At 42.9% G+C, this 22,453-nt stretch overlaps 1 protein-coding gene across 2 annotated transcripts in view; it reads right to left on the bottom strand.

Moving 5' to 3' along the window:
- prkg1b (protein kinase cGMP-dependent 1b) overlaps window positions 1–22,453 on the bottom strand; it is a 120,776-nt gene that overhangs the window by 25,096 nt on the left and 73,227 nt on the right. For both annotated transcript variants that reach the window (XM_035406191.1, XM_035406190.1), the window contains exons 5-8: window positions 19,223–19,286; window positions 10,422–10,499; window positions 8,856–8,950; window positions 1,119–1,184 (exon numbers count right to left, since the gene is read on the bottom strand). In XM_035406191.1, the coding sequence (XP_035262082.1) occupies window positions 1,119–1,184; window positions 8,856–8,950; window positions 10,422–10,499; window positions 19,223–19,286 (303 nt within the window). The remainder of the gene's footprint in view (window positions 1–1,118; window positions 1,185–8,855; window positions 8,951–10,421; window positions 10,500–19,222; window positions 19,287–22,453) is intronic.

Here is a 22,453-nt window from a genome sequence, read left to right as displayed (position 1 = left end):
AAGATATTGGTTTTCAGGCATTTTGACAGATTATTTTGTACACTATTATTCTTTGCACAGAAACAGAATCAATCAAATGTAAACAATTTGGACTGGCCTGGCTAAACTTAAACACAGTGACTGATTCAAAGTATACTGCAACTACCATAATAGAAAATTCTATAAATATTGAAACATAAAACAAATAACGTCTTCTTCACCAGAGCTCATACTTCTTTATTTTAAAAAGGAGTAAACATGTTGCTGTCTCCTACTGAGCTAACAAGCAAACTCCAGTGTAAGTAATGTATATTTGGGAGTGAGGTGGGCCAAAAATGAAGCAAACCTTTATAAACTGTATACAGTGTGTCTTGAAATTAGACTTGAATCACTGCTTAGTCATTCAATAAAAACACAGCTTTGATAAGCAATCTTAAACAGTGATAATAAGCTGATGATGGCTACATGATGTTGAAATGTTTAATTTGAAATGAAAACACGGGGTATGGCATGTGGTTTAAAAAAGGAAATACCAAGGCAGTGAGCCTGATAAACAACTTCAATCAAAGCTCATTCTTATCCAGAAATGGAATCGACAAAGGTAAATTAAAATGGATTAAGGTACACTTAACTGATAACTTGTACATTCAAATGAGTGTTGAAGTGATGAATAAATTCAGCTCAAATATTAAAAGAAATGGTAATAAGCACTCTTCCCACACCAGCCAATCTAGTTTGGGAATGTGTGACATGTCATTAGTCATTATTATCATCTGTTCTCCAGTGGCACCATATGAAATCAGTAAGCAAGATCAACCTCCCAGCCTGTTCAACATCACCACACTTGACTGTGGGTTAATGGGGATATTACACAGGCTACTCTGCGTTATGTCTTTAATAACAGGGTCCTACTTCATAAGGTCACAACACTCATCAAATAAAACATTTTGAAATAATTTACAGATTATTCAAAAAACCTGTGAAAAGATAAAACAAGTGAATGGCTAACTGGGACCATTCAGTAAACTGGATTATAAAAATGTGATAGACGGTTCTGGGCAGTACTGAAGGAATATATCATATGAACATCATCATAGCAAAAGACACAAAAAGACATAGACGGGACGTGTGGTACTCACTCTCTGTCAATGACCAGGCAAGTGACAGCTTCAGCAGCGATGACATTGGCAGTCCTGATATCCTCCCTGTGAAAACAAACAATAATACCCCATCCGTGAAAAACACGACACCTCTATAACCCATTTGTTATGTCAGCCGCAGAACACAATTTCTTTGGGCAATCACTTCCCTAATGATGTAATACAGCAACTCACTTATCACACTTTGCGTTTGCGACAGACAAGATATACAACATTTCTGCCATGCATCCTGTTGAACTTACAGACATCTTTCAAAGTGCATTTTCAAAACTTATCCAAGGTGCTTACTTCAAACAGGCAAAACACTAAAGAGTCAACAATCCGCTTTACCAAATCCTACTTGTGTGAAGAATCGGAATCAATAGACAGCTCAATACTTCCATCAACACTTTGAGCTCTTTGAAGATCCATGCAAAGATTACAAATAAGACCCAAAGCCACACAATCATATTTTGTTTTAGATCCCATCCCCCCCATTAAACGTGCCCTGACTCCAGCAGGAAGCAGGCTATTAATAAGCATTTACTCCGAACACTGATCCGCGGCGTCATCGGAAAAGTCCTCGCTGCGTTCTGAGTACCCCCGCCGGTCGCAGGAGTCCTCGTCCGATTCTACGGGGTCTGCGGCGGCGGTCCCGGACCCGCCCGACGGGACGCACGCGCGCTCTGACCCTCCCGCTCGCCCCCGTTGCTCGGACGCGGGCTCTCTCGGCCGGACCATGGCGGCGATCCTCGTTAACGACCGCAGCTGCCGGGGGGGCGCTGAGATGTATAGGCGCGCGAGGGCCGGACCAGCGGGCACGGGGGGGTGGGGGTGGGGTGGGTTTGGGTGGCAGGTGTTAGTGACCCACCGCCCGCGTGGGCAGGTGGGCACGGGGCGTGGCCCACGGGAGCGGGCGCTCGGCGCACCCGATACTGTGCCCTCAATATCGTGGGTTCGTGTTCAGTCTTCCTCGCATTTGTGAAAACAGAGTGCTGCTGACCACACCGCACAATGCCAGCAGAAAACCTGGCGCTGTTTACCATGTCACACAACAACCTGCTAGCCCTGAAAACTGTATTTTTATTTATTTCTTTTTTTTGTTTTTATTGGCAGCAAAGCTAAAGCTATTTAACAGTGTGTGTGTTCCCTGTCCTAGCTAATATCTGTCTGCTTAGCAACTGATAACAGGCAATGGAAGAGAGGTTACTGTTCTTTCTATGGAAAAAAGATGAATAACTATCTAATATATCCGTCACTGCTGCTGTGGCGGCTATGAGATAAGCATTACCTGTTCAAGCCTCATTTCATATATGTCCAGCTTGAGCCAGTCCTATTGTGTGCAGTATTAAATTCAAACTCAATATCACCAACAAGCTTGGAAGAGTTTATTAAAAAAAGACATGTATCTCCTTCATGTGCAGACAGGTTGTCGATAAGCAGCACACGGAAGGCCAGCACATGGAACAGATATATGTTTTATATCATTCGCTTCAGCCAGATGAAACGGGTCTCTTTTTAATAACGACTGACATTCAGTTCCCATGCGAATGCCTCCTGACGTTCCCATCTGGTCCACCTCTTGGGTAAAGGGGGGATATCTGGGGGAATTATCTGGACTGGGGGTATTCCAGCTTCCCCTGGGGATCCGGGAGAACGTCGTACCAGATGGGCGGAGGTAATCGCGCTCGGTGCCATTACGTGTCCTGGACTTCGGGGGGAAGGGAGAGATACATCCTGATACCCGGGCATTAATGTCCATTAGCTGTTCATGACCTCACCAGGTACCAGTGGGACCAATATGGCGAGACGATGCCACTTACATTTGCGTTACATGCATTTACCAGAGGATCTTATCCAGAGCAACTTACAAATCAAAGAGCCTACAACAAGACTATAAGAACAGAGAAGAGAAACTACAATAAACCGTATTTACAATGAACACTTTTTAAGGACCACCAAATACAGATTCATTATTAGTTGTGACTTCATGTGAAACAAGACAATTAGTCTCTTGATGTGCATATCACAATCAGTTAAACCAAACTTTAAACAAGTAAAGTTCAAGTTCAAGTCATTGGGACAAAGGAACTCTTTATGACCTGGGAAAATCCAAAATAAAATGAATTCACAGAATTAAAATGAACCAAATTATACATACAACTGATTAAACTCAGGTTCCAAATTCAGATTTCTCGGTGTTATTCATGAAATTCTTTGAATGAAATGAAAGGTAGAGACTTTGGGATTTTCATAATTGGGAGGCAGCTTTGTAAGTCGTGCCTGGAATCTGCGAGAAGCCTGTGCTGGAGACGAGCTGTCAACGATCCCTTGCCGACTCGGAGCAGCACAGACTGCATGTCAAAAATAGTTCATTTATGTGCAAAGTTTTATAGCGGCCTCTATCTGACCAATCACAATGCTCCATGAGCCTGCCAGTCAGTTCGCATTAACCTCATAATCACCAGTGTTCTCACCATTATTTGCTTAAGCAGTAGCACTTATGCAGCATAACTTACCACTGGACATGTTATTCATACCGTATCCAAAATGTATGAATGTGCCATGTGGTATAACAACCACAATGGCATCCATTACCCACATGCCAACTTAAGAGCTTTTCTTCTTTTGTTTTTGTCACGGTTTATTATTTCTTTGTGACCGTAGCAAGAATACCATCGGTCTTAAATGTTACCACAACCCAGATGGCACTTGGTAACTCAGTAATTACTGGGATTTAAAAAAGAATCCAAACGGGCTTCAACACCTCCGGTTTAAATAAAGACACATCTGTCTACTGCGCTGTCACCACCACGAGAAGTTATATAACACACACATTACAGAGCGTGTCCTTCTCTGCCCAGGAAGCTCACTTCACATGGAGGCAGCAGCTGCAGCTGCTCGGCTTGTCTGTCAGAGGCGTGCCAAGGAGGCACGTCGGACGCATTCACCAGGAAGACAGGAATATAATCTAATTTGCCGGGGCAATCTGGCGTCGCTGGGAGCAGGTGTAAAACTGTGAGGCAAGGTTCTCCTCTAAGTTCTCCTCTCCACAGAGAATAAAAACACACCCGGGTCAACCGGGTCTACCTGCAGCTAACAGCCGAGATCAAGCAGCCCTGCTACTTCGCCATGTTCCGACAGGAGAGACAATTACAGCGGCCGCATCCCGCAAGAACGAGAAAGACATCCCGAAAACCCTGGGGTCCGTCTACACAACGAGGACGCTCTTTTATGCGACGTGGATACAGATCCACAAGCAACAGAGGTCGGGTATTATAAGGAGGTCTGTGCCTGGCGGCGAAGCTCAATTGGAATATGTTCCTGCACAGCAGAAAGCCGAAATGAGATCTCCCACAGAGGGACAAAGCCGTGCCAAGGCCTACAGAACCAATCGCGGCGGGAGGGGAAAAATCGCGCTCAACTTTCTCACCTCGCTAACTGCATGCGCGCGATGTAATTTTAACGCAAGCTCGGTGGACACGCCACATACTGCGACGTCTAATAAGCGAACTGGTATGACACGACTGTATTTCTGTTAGCAAAATACACCCACTGATTCTGTCTACAGGATTTTTCCTGTGCAACGTTCCATTAGAGGGAGCGAGCCAAGAACAGGAGGCACCGTTCCAGCAGATGTCTTAAGTCTGCTTCGGTAGCAGTCGTAACAACTAGGGAGGGCGCTCAAAAGGAAAAGGTCAGGGTTGTCAAACCGGCTGAAAAAGACACAACAAACAAAGTTTAATAGAATGTGTCTCCTTGGGTGCTTTCATGCTTGGTTTACCACAGGAGGAGCAAGGTAAAAGCGTTCAGATGGTGGCTAGGCATTATTACATTATTACAATATGAATTATTATCGCAACATTACATCATTAACATTATTACATTTACATTATAAACATACACGTGTGTGTGTGTGCCTACGTGTGTGTGTGTGTGTGCGACCGTAGCTGGACCATTTGTAAATTGGGACAAATCTCTCATTAATTGTCAGTAAGTTGATTTAATTTAGGTGAACAAGGCACTATGTCAAAGGACAGCGTGGCGTGATAGTACATTCAGTATCCCTCTCATTTATTATCAAAGCTGATAAAATCCTTTATAACACCCTTAGCTCCTGGAGAGATTACATGCATTAACGGTTCGTTTTCTCTCGCCCATCATTTGGTGTTCCTAAAACTCCGCCCACTCATCCACTCTCTCCCCAGACCCTAGATAATTACTTTCTAAAGAGAATCACTTTGCAAATATTGCAAAAGATCAAAGACACTATCTTGGGCAAATAAAGTAGCCTTTGTGAAGGCCCAATTCATTTGCTAAATGCATTTACACACAAGATTTTCCTCTAATTAAAACTGAGATGGGAGATCAAAAGCAGTGGAATAAAAAACATCTTTTAAAAAATATCACCGTTCAAAATAGAATTAAAGCATATTCAAATCTCTAGTGCTGCTCTCAGTTCAACATCAAAGTTGAACACCGCATGAAGCTGGTTTCACTCTTGGAAAAGATATGCAACAGGACCCAAGATGGCCACACTGGTCTTTACATTGAATGTATTACATTTACATTACTTAGGAAAGAATAACAGATCTATCAAAGTGCTTCTTTAAAAGGTCTTCAATAAGCCACTCAAAGCAGAAAAATGGCAAGAAATGACAGTTTGATCTGTGCTATTACAGTAAATGGCCACATAACCGATCTCAATGGGACTAGAGGGGAGGCAGACCTGTACATTAAAGGCCGGATATTCTAAATATTAAATGAAAATATAAATATTAAACATGGCAGCAGAGGCAATTTCAAAATGTGAATATGTAAAAAATTAATTCATTCAACACACCGTCTAGATTGATCCATTTTCTCTCATTTTCACAGCGCTGTGAACATTGACAATCAATCACATACGGCGAGAGAGATCTAGTAGTCCTAGCTTGCACCACGCACTGACGTACTGCTAATGTACTGGACTTTGCCAGGCTGCCAATCTCGATTAAAAGCCGACACTAACATTCAAACCAGGGCGGCGAATAACTGGTGGGTCGTTTAAGCGGGAAATGACTCTGTGAGTTCACTGTACGGGCATTATTACAGATTAAGGTGATTACAAAAAAAGAGCACTTGTTAGCATATCATTCAGCTTCAGAACTACATTAATATAAAATACAAAGGCAACGATTTAACGGCCACACAGAACAATCTGAACAATCTTTAATATAGTGTGATGTTCAAGATTAGAGAGTGGAGACTTTCGTTACACTCCAATCAAGACTCTTCAAATTAAATTTACTGAATTGAAAAGCAGATGTTAACACTTAGAATTATTCCCTTTGAAACATAGACAACCAGTCTAGATTTCACAATCTTTTCCCCTATGCTATAGACCTGAAAATTTCTAACATATCACAAGAATAATACTAACACCAAATCATTTAAAGTGAAAATTCATTACAGAATTCCCACCAAAGAGTTAAAACTTCATTTCTCAGGCATCTACCGATATATCCTGATTAACAATCTCTAAGACAGCAGTTAGCAGATAAAGTGAAAAACTTTTAATAAAAAATAAAAACTGCAGATGAGGGCCAGAGAACTAAGCCTGACAGCCAAGAAAGCTGTCGTGAGGATGAAAGAAAAGAAAAAATCAATTCAAGCTCTCGCAGAACGTTTTTGTATTCCAAAGTCAACAGAAGGGAATGTCCCAAAGAAGAAACTACCTACTGGAATACAGAGAAAATAAACAACCAATTTAACACAAATGTCCCATTACTTTTGCATTTAGCTCTACATTGACATGGTTTTTGAAGCTTCTGCTGCCTTAGTGTCCTAGAGATTGCATGGTATGGGCTCTCTCGCCAGTACCACAGGAAACCATCTCACCCCACTTCCTGTCTGCGCATACTGCAAAACCACACCATCTCGGGCCCAAATGATAGCTCCGTGTCTGGCCTCAAACAGCACCTCTCTCCCCAGGGATCAATAGGTGCTGCATTTGATCCATCTGGAGAAAATTCACATGCCAGCACCGTGCTCTCTACAGAGTCCTTGTGGTGGCCTTGAACACCCCATTAGTGCAGCACTAATCCAGCTCAATCCAGCCAATATGGTTCCTTATCAAATGGCAGCTTCTGTGGCTCCCAGAGCCTCTGTGTCTCACTGTGACAGCCTTACCGTTCAGGGTCAGTAGTTTTACAGCCGGAATACATAAGTGTCCTACTGCATAATGGCGTCCCTATTTACTTAGTGCTAAAACCATTTATTACATTCAGATTATTGAAGCAGTCACAAATCCAGACAACCAGCAAGCAGCGCTAATTGACCGAATTAAAGTGCACTTTTTGGACAGCAACTAGTATTCCTTCACCCACAAGGTGGCACTGTAGCATCTTCTCTAGCCCCTAAGACGTTGGATAATATCTCCAAACATTAACTTAATATTCTCTCCCTGTGGCAGGCTCTTTTAATGAACCCTCCTTTATCACCTATGAACAAATGACCACCGACAAAAGATAAACTCTCTCCGATCACAATAGTCAATTAAAGTCAAGTTTGGCCCAGGCAAAAAGGTAAGGGTATGCAGGGTACGATCGCACTGTTTGACTGATAAGGGAAGTGCTCAGACATTCCTGTTGAAGCACTTGCTTACTCTCTTCCTCTTGCCTCTCTTCCATCACTGGAGCACACGACTGCCAGTGATCTATGACGATGGATTTCAGCTCTGTAAATGTTTATCCATCAGTCTGCTGGGTTGTTTGTACTGCCGAAACACTGCGTAACAGTGCACTGTGCACCCCACGGTCTGCGTCAAAAACTGCGTCAGTGCCGACCGTGACTGGAAGACTCGTCAGGCAGCGCAGTACTGACCAGGGTAGGTAGGTGGGTCTTGTCATTGCGCAAGATCAGCTGCTCTGGTTGTCCTGCCAGCTGATGCCTGTCTGCGCCGGCTGTACAGGAAGTGCACTCACTACAGTATGTTGCAATAACTGCGCAGCTGGCAAGCAGCAGCTGGCAGGACACACTGTAAAGGGGTTCTCCCTGACTGACGCAGTACACTGGCCCAACGAGACAGGCACGCAAATACAACTGCGCATTCCATATTAGGAGAAAAGAAAAACGAAATCTATAAAATATTATCTACAGTACCATTCTGCGTTGACGTCCTCCCTCGCAAGGCCTACAACGAGCACCTCCGCTAGTTCTTTGCCTATAATCGCCCCACGTGGTGAAAGTGGTTCGTAATTTCAATCAAACAGATTCCAAAACACCACATCTCATTTGAGTTACCTCGTAAATACTGCGACAATGTTTTCCGTCCCGTGAGGTGCGTCTGTCGTAAGCTGATACATGGTGCAAAAGGATTGACTGCGTAATAGTGGTCCCCTGATTTAAATACCCCCAAGGATCAGTACAGAGGCAGCAATGATCCCCTGATAATCACCGCACTCAGCGTGCTAACCGATGTTTCTGGGAAACTGTGGATTAAGGCACTGAGCCAGTCACTCAAAGGCCAGCTCTCTCTTACCTGGCGAGGCACCGCCATTGCATGCTGGAGCGGGGCACTTACCCCGAACATCTACAGCGGTATAAATGGACAATGAGCTAAGTGTACGCTTCAGGCGCGGCGGAAACGGGGCAGCTGTCACTCAAATAAATCAAGTAGTGAACTGAGAACGGGCCGCTTCGATTCGACCGCCGGTGGCGGCCTTTCTGCGAGAAAGGATCGGGTGACAGGCTTACCCCTGCAGGGCCTTCTCTCCGAACCAGTCTCCCTTCTCTAGCGCGCGTAGATAGACCGGGTCCTCGCTGGGCGTATCTTCTCGCGTCACGTTCACCTGTCAATAAGGAGAACGTGGTCTTGCATAAACTTGCATAAACGTCTTGCGTAAGCTGTGGTGCCTACCAGGTGTGCGGAGTATTTATGTTAATTTTCCAAGCAATTCCTGATCCAGATAAAAAACGAATTTAAAAACATAATTTCAAGTCCGTATGTCTACAGTCATCAAAATTTTGTATTTAAAGACTATTTAAAGCAGATTGGACACTCCACACAGAACTTTTCCATTCTCATTTTATGCCTACGTTGCCTTAAGATGCTTGTGAAAAGTTTGAAGAACATTCACTTCCATCCTTCAAAAATCCTTCATTTCTATGACCACCTGTGGAACACATGTGAGAGCAACACAGGGCATGAAGGATCGCTTCCTTACTTATAGCAATAATTCAGAAATTATGAGGCATATCACAAATATTTTTTCTGGAATATAATGTATGGCTAGAGTTGTGTGTTGCTAACAATCAGTGACAATCAATTGTGTTCTTCTATGTCAGAGCCAGGGACCTGCTCCAATTCAGCTAATCAAGACTGAACAGGGAATTCACGAAACTTGGCTGTACCAAGAGTGAAATTACCACTGAGATAACTTCTTTAAAAAAATAAAAATAAAAAAACATTTATTTTCCCTAGAAAATACTAAATCTTTTTCTGGTTTTAGTCCATATTTGTACCTAAAACATTCAACAGCACCTCTTGGCCTGAAGTGCGCTTTTTTATGAGCCCACAGAAGCATGGAGTGGATGATGAAAACTCAGAGCAGTTCTCCATCTCTTTTGCAATCTTCCCTTCATTTTTCAACACTAGTGGCTCCTGCTCTGTGTTCCAACCTTTCTCTCTACTCTCTATGTGGATTCCTTCAACAATAAAAGGTTTCTGTGGCAGTACATGATGCAAGATTTCAGTGTAATAGCAAGTCTGTATTCATTCTTTTGACATAGTATTGATTGGCAGGATTGATAAATCTCTGCCTTAAAAGGAGGTATTTCTGACATTCCAAATTTTAAATATGTGAAATGTCAAAAGTATGTCCTATTATGACAGAGATGTATCAATCCTGCCAATCAATACAGAGATATACTTTAATCTTATTTGATCTTATTTGATGAACAAATTATGTTTTCTCTCCTTTCTTTTCTACGCACAGGCTATTATAAACCCTATTGCCATGCAATAGCATAATCCATCTTTTTATTATTTATGCCGTTTAAATTATATTTGATTAAAGAAACACGGGGCACAGGGATAATGGAAGAGAGACAGAAAGCATGATTGAGAGAGAAAGAGAGAGAGAGGGATGGAAGGAGAGAGAGAGAGAATGGGTGAACAGCGGTCCCTGTTGAAACCAGACATTAATTGAATGTGAAAGTGTTAACCCCTGCTCCTACGGGAGCAGACAGATAGGGACTAGCTTTGCTGGCGCCCTCGGTCGCCATTAATAACGTCCGCCGTCTGGCTGATAGAAGTCTCACCTTCCCCTTGCTGATGATGAAGAAGGTGTCTCCTCTGGCGCCCTGCCGGATGATGTACTCCCCGTCCTCGTAGTGCGTCTGCGGGGAAAGGAGACGGTGTCAAGCGGGCGGGGCCGAGCGGACGGCTGTCCCCGTGCACCGGGGGGGGCGCCAGCTGTCCCCCAAGGCCCCCCGGGCCAGGTGGCTCCTCCAAGACGCCAGCCCCCAGAATTACTGATTCATTCCAACAGATTGCGCTCGACGTGTCCCATTCGGACAAGGGGGCCGGGGGGGAGGGGTGGGAATTGGGGAAGCAACAGATTTCTGCCTCAGAATGAAGAGAAATAGGCCCTAATATTCAACAGCTCACTTCGCTGCACCTGCTCATCTGTTGGCAGTGACATATTAGACACATAATCGCCAGGTTACATTTTAGGGTAACCACGCTTTTTGTTTCAGATAAAGATAAAATATCATTGAAATAAAGTCATGTTACTGGACATTTAACAGAGGCACAATGTACTGGTTAAAAACCCAGGGATTCCTGCATTTCCACACTCCCAACTCCCAACCTGATGCGAGTGAAAACCACACACAGAAGCTTTGAGCTCAATATCCACAGACGGACACAAAAGGCAGAGGAAAAGCCCAGACACGGGCTCAATCGGCTGGCTTGGCCTTGCGTCCCGTCGCATGGTAGTAGCAGCGATTGGCAGGCGAAATAACAAATACCTGCACACTGCTGATAATTACAGAGTCTGAGGGAAGGCCCCCGCTATTCATGGAAATGAAGCAATTTATTTATCAGAGGGGGACGTTTGCAGACTCTGTGCAGCCCTGCACAGACAGCAAAGTGAACAAAGCTGCCCCTTCCTTTTAATGAAGTGTCGTCTTTTTTGTTGTTTGTTCATTTGTCCTCACCTTTTACTGTGCCAAAAAGAGATAGCTTTGATGAGCCCCTCCAGAGATCACCACTTGCACACACACACACACAGCTGGCATAGCCAGGGTAAGGAAGACTTAGCAACCAGCAGCACGCCACCAGGGCTTTCTGAAGGGTCTGTGTGAAAGAGCTTTCCAGCCCAACAGTTCGAATTTCACAGAGTACAGCCTTATTCCCCCCCCCCCCCCCCCCCCCCTCCCGTGTCAGGACTCGTCCGTCACCTCTGACACCAGCTGCCTTGCCTTTCAGGAGGGAGGGTGGGGGGTGGGGGGTGGGGGGGGGTGTGAGGGGCAGACGTGAGGAGGATGGGATCGCTGTCGCCAAAGTGCTGACAGCATTAGCGCGTACAGGAAGTCCATCGGCTCTGCCTTTGATCTCCAGATAAGCAGCTTCCAGCAGGAGTGAGCCGTGGGCCGGGATGCAGATGGACCAGAAGGAAGGCTGGGCGAATGCGCAGAGAGATGCAAAAGGAACTGTACACTACCAAACGGCCAAAACCAGGCTGGTCTTTTTGAGAGACGTTGCTCACTAGCACCAGTGCGGTTGGCTCCGGTATAGCTGTTTCTGCGACGTGTTTCAACCTAAGTCAATGCTAACAATACCGTCAGAATACGAAGACAATGATTTGTTACCACAAGAAAACATAGTCACAACTGCTGTTTTTTCTTTGTCTAATGTCTCCCCCATATGCCGATTTGTTAAGTCACTGTTTTATTTGGACAAGATACAACATACAACATAATATTCTGTGGATGAATCAGGGACAGTTTGCATCACTGCCAAGTCACTGTTTCTCATGCCCTTATTGGACGACCGGACTTCAAAAAAAACTATCTGTGAGAAAAGCAAGATTGAATCAAGTCATTGAAATGTTCATTAGGATGGACCAATGCTCAAAGTTAACATTCAAACACAAATATGTGTGCAATACTTTTTTTATACCATGGAATGGCCTCAAATGAAAAACTGAAAAAGCACTATCATTTTTTTATGATTTGCATAATACCACACAAGACACAATTTGCAGCCATGTATTAGGGAAAAAATGCTAATTTCTGATCTAAAAAATGAGCTAACTATTAAGAGGACAATTTCCCATTGTAAAATGTCTACACTAGCTTGAGGCCTGTCTGCAGTGTATCGATCAGTACCATCTGCTCAACGATCTTTCCCTCTTTTTCTCTCTCTCGCTCGCTCTCTCCCTCTCCATCCCTCCCTCTCATAGAGCATCTGACATCTGTTCGGCAGATAAACTATTTCAACAGGAGCGGTCGCTGTGAACCAGGCTGACTGCAAGCCGCCCGTCCAGAAAGTCCATCGCCCCTCGCACACAAATAGGAAAACCATGACCTTTGACACGGAAGTGCTTCATATCGCCCAGAACAGTGTGGGAACCGCCGCCCACTCTCCCATACAATCCAGATGTCGGCAGTGAAAGATAAACTGGAGACTTTCCAAAAGCTGCTTACTGGAGCAACTCTTTCTAAAAGGCATTTGCAAAAAAAAGGAACAGTCATCATATGTTATTCATAAACTTATTTGTAGTCCTTTGTCTTATTTGTTTTACTTTGTGACCCGTGCTCTTGAACTTCCATTTCAAATCAGGCGCGTGTGCGTGCTAGACAATCTCAGTTTCCTGCTTTATTTTTAGACCATGCTTGCTTATGCTGGACTTTATTTACCAAAAAAAAAAAAGCAAATAGTGCAAACTAGGTTACGGTGACAAATGCTTCAATTCAATTGCTTCCTGTAGGCCTGCTAAAATGTGTCCTATTGTAAAAGAAAGTGCTGGAAAAAGCACAGAACCATAATGATTGTTACACGTTAAGATATCTATAACTGTAACACACTAAAATCTCACACAGCTATAGAAAAATTCAGTCAGACATAAATATATCAATGTGGAGGGCATGTGATCAGGTTGGTTTGCCCGTTTCAAAGATGTTATATCAAACTACACTTTAAAAACTGATCCCCAAAGGACAGCTTTGACACAAAACTATTCCTTCTGAAGTTTGACGGCCATATCGTCAACTTGGTCTCATGCCCTTTGCGTTGATTGGTTGACGTCTTGCCACAGTGACGCAAAGAGATAAGACCAGGTCAAAACTTCTGAAAGGGGTTTCTTCTATTAAACCACAGCGTAAAAACCCAGTGGCCAAGCAACCCGAAACACAATCAGATTGTATAAATGACATCCCTTTTTTTCAGCCATACCCATCTTGAAATAGCAGTTGAATAGTGAATAGGTGTTGCTAAATGGGATTATCGCACACACACACAAGGTACAGGATGTAGGCGTAGGATAATTCCAGCACGTTCCCTGAAACGCATCTTACATGCTAAGGTGATGGTGAGATCAATTCCTCTTTTGATCCTCAGACACATGTTAATGCCGTAATTATCTCTACAGAAGAGGAATGCCGGGTCAGCAATAAATTCACAGAGCAAACACTCTGATCCAAAACAATTACACAGCTCGCATTTATCTGTGTACATCTGGTGCAGTTCACTGCTGAATCGAATAAACATTCATAAACCTAAGAAAACATAATGATTAGAGCACAAGATGATGTGGACGGGCATTCTCAGTGTCTGATTAATAAAACACTGTGGGACGGATCAACAGATTCAGAGCAACAGAAATAAATGAAGAGCCTGCAAGTGAAAGCACGAGACAGGATGCGAGATAAAAGCAAGACAGAAAACGAGTCTGATCTTTTCTTTGTTGGGTTCCTGTTTTGGGATTTTGAAAAATTGACGAAAATTGGATCCCTGTTTATCAACATAATTGTTTTTCAGCATTCATGGGTAATGATACCATCGCATTATTACTTGTGCTGCCGTTTTAAAAAGCGGCTCAGCTCCAAGATAAATATTCATTCTCAATTAAAAATGAATTTATGCGGTAGTTTTGTGACAGAAGAGTTTGCTTATTTCAGTAAACAGCGACAGTAAAACCATTCCACAGCAATACAGCCTTGGGTGCAGCCAGGCGCATTACATCTAATCTGAAAGAGAACTCCATAAGGGTCCCACATATTGTAAGCTGTTCACAGCAACCATGCTATTAATAATTTACTGACATTCCTGCAGTTTTTTCCTATACATGCTGAATGGTGGAGATACAGAGAAAGGGAGCAAAAGAGAGACGTCAATCTTTTCAGGCACCCTTAAAGCAGCAATGGGAAATAGTTTGACACCTCACAGGCTCAAATGAAATGTCATGCCGTGGTGTGCGTTGAAAAAGACGACAGATTCCGTAACCCTTTACGACACCCTGACCTCTCTAATGAGAAAGACTTTAGAGCTTGGTGAGAGAGAATGCTATACTCCTGTTCGCTCCAGTGCATCACTCACAGCTGCAACTCATCAAAAACTCCTCCTACTCTTGTTTTTTTTCCATTTTGCCAAGTTTCCTCCGTTGATTTTTTTTACCGCCTTCATTATCAATCCATCATTTTTTGTGAAGGTGCAGCTTAATTACATTTCAAGTCGCCTCTTCCTCAGGATCAACGTGAACCACAGGCGAATGCTTAATTCGCGCCACTTCCTGGTTTAACAGCAATGAATGCAAATTCACTCACCGTGACAGTTCATTTAAGAAATATCTGACAGCCTAGTTTGAAGAGACGAATTCTTCAAATACCTGTCACCTTCCATAAACCTTACATTGTACATGCAGTAAAACGGTGAGCTAACTTATCCTAGAGTCAACAACCAGCAAATAACACCCGATCATACCATCAACTTACTTGTAAGGTTGTACATGCAGTCTGAGTGTGTGTGTGTGTATATATATATATATATACACACACACAGACAGGTGACAAATTCAGGGAAAAACCAGCATAAAGTGTCTTAGCAAGATGTTGGACCACCACAAGCCACCAGCTTCCTCAGCTTCAATGTTCCTTGGCATGGATTCTACAAGTCTCTGAAACTCTACTGAAGGGATGGAACACCATTCTTCCAAAAGATATTCCCTCATTTGGTGTTTTAATGACGGTGGTGGAGAGTGCTGTCTAACATGTTGGTCCAAAATCTCCCACAGGTGTTCAAACTGGGTTGAGATCTGCAGACAGTGAAGGCCGTAGCATATGATTGACACCATTTTCAAACTCATCAAACCAGTCAGTGACCCCTTGTGCCCTGTGGATGGCGGCATAAAATTGTTTCATCATTGGACCAAGGTGATCACTTTGCAGTGACCCTTCCCTCTTAGAATCTAAGGGGACAAGTGGACTCAAACCATGGCAGGAAAATGCCCTCCACAGCATAACAGGGCCCCTCACAGTGTCTCTCCATTCATTTATTCAGATTTTCCTTTAATTTGTCACCTGTCTGTGTATATATATATATATATATATATATATAGAGAGAGAGAGAGAGAGAGAGAGAGAGAGAGAGAGAGAGAGAGAGAGACCTTTGCCACATCAACAGAAAGGAGGAGAAAAGGGTGAAAATTACTGAGAAAATTACTGTGCTACTAAGAATAGCTGGATATTGACGGATGGCTTCATACTCACAAGAGACAAGGTGACATTTGGGACACTGGATTTGTAACATTAGTCCAAGCCAAAGAAACCGGGCGATTTTTATCACATTACTACTATTAATATTCTGAATGACTAAAGCGCACCACCAGCACAGAGCAATATTACTCTGAACACTCCCCCTAACCAGCCCCCCCCCCCCCCCAGGTCCCAATGTGCGGATGAATGAGTGTAATCTCAGGAAAGTAAAGCCGGAGGATTAATGGAGTCCTGCTGTGCTGGTGTATCACACAGAACCGTTGAGGGAGAGGGACCACGCTCTTCACGCTCCAGGCATCCTGTCTCACTGCAGGGGACTCGCCAGCTCTCCACCAATCAGCAAACCCCTCACAGAAACGAAATATACTTCAAATATATTGGAATACAATATATTTTGTCAAGAATTTCCTTCGCTCCACATATGGGCAATATGGCAGCGATAGTGAATTCTACTTCCGCATGGTCATCATTTATCACATCCCGGAGTCTTTTGGGTTCGGTTTAGCCTCGATGCCTCTTTTTTTCCCCCCCTTTCACTTTTTAAAGGACACAGGAGAAGAGGTCAATAACCTCCGAGAAATTCTCAATGAAAAAGAAAAAAACCCCGGTACACTGAATAGTGCCTCGTGGTTTATTGATTGCTCTTTTTCACCGGAGCAAGGCTGAATTATCTATGGAGCTCGTTTCCTGAGATACGGTATCAACCTTTCATAGTCACATTAAAGAGCGCTTACGCGATGCGTCAACGTCGCCGCTGAGGAGGACGGTTAATAATCACAAATTACCTCAGCATTAGCACAAAGATGACATCAGTCAAGAACGGTACACTCTTAATACACATGGAAACTGCATTGAAATGCTGGGAGAAATTATTAACAAGCAAGCTAATGTATGAGCTCTGTGCTGGCGTAGATCCTGTCAAGGCCATCCTGCTTCTATGCAGAGGATAACAAAGCAAATGTAAATTGTGTGGCCTAATTAGTACTGTACGTTTTCTAATAGTAGAATTTCTGCCATCATATTTAAGCAAAGGTGACTTGAGTCCCTTTCATTGACTGCTGCAAAAAGTCAACAGAACAGTCAGTCTTTCTTCATTAATAATTAATGAAAATGCAATATTCTGTGGAGGTAATTAGTATTTGCCATGCAGTCCATTTCATTACATTCAATTAGATCATAAAACAATAAAAATACATAAGGATACAGCTATAAGGACTGGATAAAGTCCCCGTAATTTATTGTTATGCTCTTCTGTTCTTCTTTCGCGAAACATATTCAAGGCGATTGCCAATTAGGTCTTTAACAACATTCACTGGGAAACTGTACGGGAATCAAGGCTGTTCTGAGCATAAACCGTGTGCTCTTCTCCTAAGGCCAGCAAACGAGCCCAAAATGGCGACAGCCCACACAAATTTCATGCTAAATGTTTGCAGAGTGAATGCAATGAGTGGATTTTATAGAGTCTACAAATGGTCCCTTCACAACCGAAACCTCCTCTTATGAAGGAGAAGGCTGAATGCAAACAATGATCAAGGCAAACATTTTGCAATAGACTATTACAGAGAACATGGCAATTTAGAGAAATGTTAATAGAAAATGAACAAACAATCGTTGCAAGCCAAATGACTTAATTATTATCAGGCAGGGAGACTGCCAATTAAGATTACCTACAATTCATGATCTGAAATCACATGCACATCTGTATTGAACATTGCATCATTTTTCATTAATTGCAATTCAGTTCTCTAAAAGCCTGACTGATTTTAAATTACTAGTGCCAAAAAATGCAAACAACGTAGAGCCTAAGGAAAAGAGCATCAGCAAATGTTAGAACTCTGCTACTCTGAGACTGCGTGTTTACGAAAACATTCTCTGAATCATTTATTTATTCATTCAACCAGGAGATTGAGCTGAGAACTAATTTAATTTTTACAGTAATGGTCTGGGGGCGAGGGGAAGAGAAGGAAAGTGAGACTGCATTTCCCATGAGCACTGGGTCGGCCTCATACACCCAAGCTGTAGACATTTCCTAGGACACGCAGTTACCTCATATACCTTATGTAAACAGTCACATGAGTCACAGGGGGTCAAGTACAGTGTGCTTAGTTGGGTTTAAACCTCAAGATCACAGAAATGTATTTCAACTGGAACAGCTAATCCTTATTTCACAACTTTGGATAGCTTGCACCCACTGTTATGCAGTTCTGTTGTCAAGTGTTTTAAACCTGAGGTTTAAACTCCAGCAATGCAATTGACCCAGAGCGTTGGTGTCTCGTTCGATAGCTTGCTACCATCACTGGAATGGAGCACAAAGCCTGGAGAGGTGCCTTCTACTGACCACGCAACAGTGCACCCAGCAGCAACAGAAACTGGAAATCCAAGAAGGTTTTTCATTGATGCACAAATCACACCCAGACCTGCTAATCCTCAGCCATTCGGTGAAAGGTCACGCAGAGTTGCAGCTAACAGACATTTCTCATTAATTATATTCAGCGGATGTATATTTTAAGGCATTGCCATAATTAAATCTATATGGATGATTTTGATGGATTTTATTAATATTTCAGACGCTCTTAGCCCTGCTTTACAAATTCCACCATCCACCTCTTCAGTAAAGTAATGAACATCAGCATGAAAACAGCAGTCGGCACTTCCCCTGCAGGTTAATGCCGCCAGGGGCTGGTCAGCCCATTTGTTGACATGGTGTATAACAGAAGAAAATGAGGGTAGTTTATTACAGCCTGAAGATAAACTCTGTCTTAATCCCCTTTAATGGCATTATAATGATCAGAGAGCGCATGCATCTCACTTAAGTCACCCATGCACTGCACAGGCAAGGCCACAGAGTAGAAATGGTGCACAGACACCTAGAGTAAGTAATAAAGCTCTTGCCTTAGCTTTGAAATATAATGACAAATACAGTTTGCAATATATTATATCCTACTCTAATAATTCACAGCAGTATAATATATTGCAATACCATATGTGTTTGGCCTTATGTTGTGAAGTATTGCTATATCGGTGATACATTTTATTTCAATACATTTTCAGTATATCCCATTTCCATAAGGGTTAAGCACTATAGTAACACTGAATTGTAACTTAGGTGATATATGACATCGGGGGCATAACTTCACCACTATACACTGACAGTCTTGTTTATGCTGACATATTGATTCATTGTTGCTCGTAGTTTGATGCATTATGAACAGTCGTAATGTGAAACAGGGAGTTGCTCACTCACAGAAAACTCTGTGCTTCCCCACTGCAAAGAAAAACGTTTCCATGGCCCTTCTGTGTGTCTTAAAGAACTGAGCGAAAAACAAATTGGTGTGATGCCTTACCTCCTCAAGTACGTCAGCAAGCTTGCTCAGGATCTCTTCAGAAAGGCCTTGGAATGTAGGAACACTGAGAGAGAGAGAGAGAGGATTGAGCAATTGAGCATTTGGCATACAGTTTGAAAACATGCTCCACATGTGCAGGAGGTCAGTGTAAACAGCAGTGCTGAGAGGCACAGCTGCGCAGTGTGGCACATGCAGCGTGCTACAGAGTTCCAGGACACATCCTGTCATTCATCTGGCCTAGCACAGTATGCTAAACACATCCTGCAAGCGCTGACTTGAGATATTGATCTTCTACTGTGGCCATCTCTTCACGACCGTCCAGAAAGAGCCCCTCACACTCTACGCGTTCATTGGCTTGTTACGCTGGCAGCGACTTCTCGCAGTCAAAGTGGCGATGCGCAGCATTCAAAAAGCATGCGACCCTAAGAAAGATGGAAATTTGTACGACAGCACGAGGCCGCGGTATTCAATAATAGCAACAGTGGAGCCAAGCAGACCTGCAATTCATGGGAGCAAAACCCTGGATGAAAAAAAAAGACTCTTCATTTTTGGAGAATCTCTACACTGCCTGTGTCCGCCGTTTCCTCTTTAAAAGTAAGATATTTCCAGTGGTGCCTAGGACATAAATACCCTTCTCAGACCCAGAAGGGCTCTGCTCAAGTACTACTTAAGCAGAGACCACGGACCGACGTCCACCGTTCCTTGGGCCCTTCAGGTAGAGAGTGAGATTAAGCAGGAGAGGGCAGCCGACCCATTCATGCCACCATCCCAGGAAACCACAGGCTCGCCAGACCTCTCTCTGCGTTTTATACCTCTGAGCCGATCAGGATCTCTTCAACCGAAGAATCTCCAAAGTGGAGATATCGCAGGGAGTTCTCAGCTAATAATCTTTTATTGTTGCTGCCATGGTAACGGCTCTGTGTACAACTATCGGCCTGATGCCTGTAATTTTCTTTTATTGAGGCAAAAATATAAAAAAGATAATTCCATTAATTAGACATCCGAAAACAAATTAAATATTTGTTTTGTTTTATCACTGATGTATGCGAACTGCACGTATGGTGATATGTGACAGATTTTCTGTTATGCCTTATTATTTTAGAGATCTGTTTTTATAAGGAAAACATTGAAAAAAAGGCAGGCAGCAAAAGCCTGAAATGTTATCGTTGTGAGCATCCAAAAGGCAGGATTTTTGAATGGAGTAAAAATATCACCATTCTGAAAGAAAAGACAAAAGGAGCTCGGAAGCATATGATAAACTTCAGTCAGCATCTCCATTAGCATGCCATAACGGAAGAAGTAAAGCAAGATTATTGATTTGCACAAAGCGGCTATAGTCCATATACACTCCCCTACCCAGGAATGCACCAAAGGCCTCTTACGTTACCGCTAAAAGCTGACTTCACCAAAATCGATGCCCGCTTTTCCTGCCCCGTGACATCATCTGTCAAAACGCTTCCCGTAAAGTGCAATCGAAGGCCTTTCAGGGGGAGCTACGATTAGCGCACCAAGTCTTTTGTCTTGCTGGACGGTCTATTTTAGCATTGGAAGGAGCAGAGGCTGGGTCCAGTTACTGCTGAATATGGTCAAGAATAGCATTATAACAGACATAGCTCAATGATGCATTCATACCAGCGACAAAAACACATAAACGGACCATTATACACAGATTATATACATTTACAAGCTTAGCACGTACACACATGCTATTGCAAGTAAAGCCGTGAAAATCCCATTCAAAATTTCGATTACAGCACTAATGATAATGCAGAGGTGACACTTTACTTCAGTAGACAATAAGGGCTGTAACTGCTTCAGTGAGCTCATTCAATGGAGAGATGCTTCTTAACATCTGATTTCATCATTCAGTGCTGGAACTGCACACAGAGTTACCCTTCGCCCCAAGACTTTCAAAAGTCACTGTAGACCTCTAGTGGCAACATGAAGAACACACTCTCTCCGATAAGGATCTCCTGTAGTCTCAACACGATTGATCCATCTGTGTGCAAGAATCTCCTACGCTGTCAGCATGCTTCAGTCATTTGTGTGCAAATTACCCAGCAGAGTGAAAATAAACTTCAGCTGAATTGTCCAAATGTAAGACCAGGCAAGGTCTGATGAAGGCCTTGCTAGAGTGTTCTTCCAACTGAAGTCACAGAGACATTAAATGTTTCCTCCATGCATATATTTCTATTTCCTTCCATATGTAGCTCTTTCCTATAATTATTTTCCTGTAGGACGTCCTATAGTTATTTTCCTATATAGGGCTTTCTTAGGAAAGGGAAGAGTGTGACAGATATTAACAATGGCCATGATTCAGCCAACATTAGTCCTAAACTGCGATTCATTATTAAACACAAATGTTCGGGATTTTCTTTTCCAACTTCACTTCAGCGAGTTTGCCCTTGGCTGTTTGTGAAGGGCAAGGAAAAAGCATTATTCAAAGTCGACGGCGAAAGCTGACGCATCCAAACAAATGTCTTTTAGGCTTTTAGGCAAGTCCTCTTTATTGCCTGCATTTACTAAAAAGGTAAAACTTTATGAAAAAAAGGATTAGAGTAAATACCAAGAAAAGGGGAAAGAGAAATTAAACTTCCCAGCATCCTAGGATTACACCTCGGTGCAAAGTAAACGTGGGCAATAAAATGATAGCAGCTGCTCCGTGTCGCAAACTTCAGAACCTGCCGGTTGAATTAATATGCCCTCGTTGGAGTGATTAATGGCCTTCAGTCCCTTTCCCTCCATGTTTTTCACCCTTCTGTACCAAGGGCATGCCGTCCACCCAAGGAATATACTGTGAAGAAGGACACTTTATCAAGCCATAAGAGATTTCATATTTTAAATAAAGCACCAAAGCACCAACAGTACGGAGCGATAAGGATTTGGTAAGAATGGCTCCCTTTCCCACATAGGATCAGGGTTGGAGCAAATTCAATTATATGTGTTTGGGGTACTTTGCTATCTGTTCCCCTATGCTACTTTTCCAGGATAATTATAGACAGTGCCATATCAATATTTCCTCCACCCAGAAACACAAATGGAACCAAAATGTAACTATCATTTTCACCCTTGAATAAAATATAACTTATTGATATGCTATAAAATTCAAAATTGCTTTCACATCATTTCAGCTGTCAGATTTGGTTCCAAACAGCAGATGTTCAGTGCACATCTAGATAAAATTAAACAGGACATATTGTATGGAATGCAAAATTATAATTATAATGAAGT

This window comes from Anguilla anguilla, chromosome 2 (genome assembly GCF_013347855.1).
Source record: "Anguilla anguilla isolate fAngAng1 chromosome 2, fAngAng1.pri, whole genome shotgun sequence".
Taxonomy (NCBI): domain Eukaryota; kingdom Metazoa; phylum Chordata; class Actinopteri; order Anguilliformes; family Anguillidae; genus Anguilla; species Anguilla anguilla.
The sequence above is the reverse complement of the archived record's forward strand: the minus strand, read 5'-3'. Positions and strand labels throughout refer to the sequence as shown.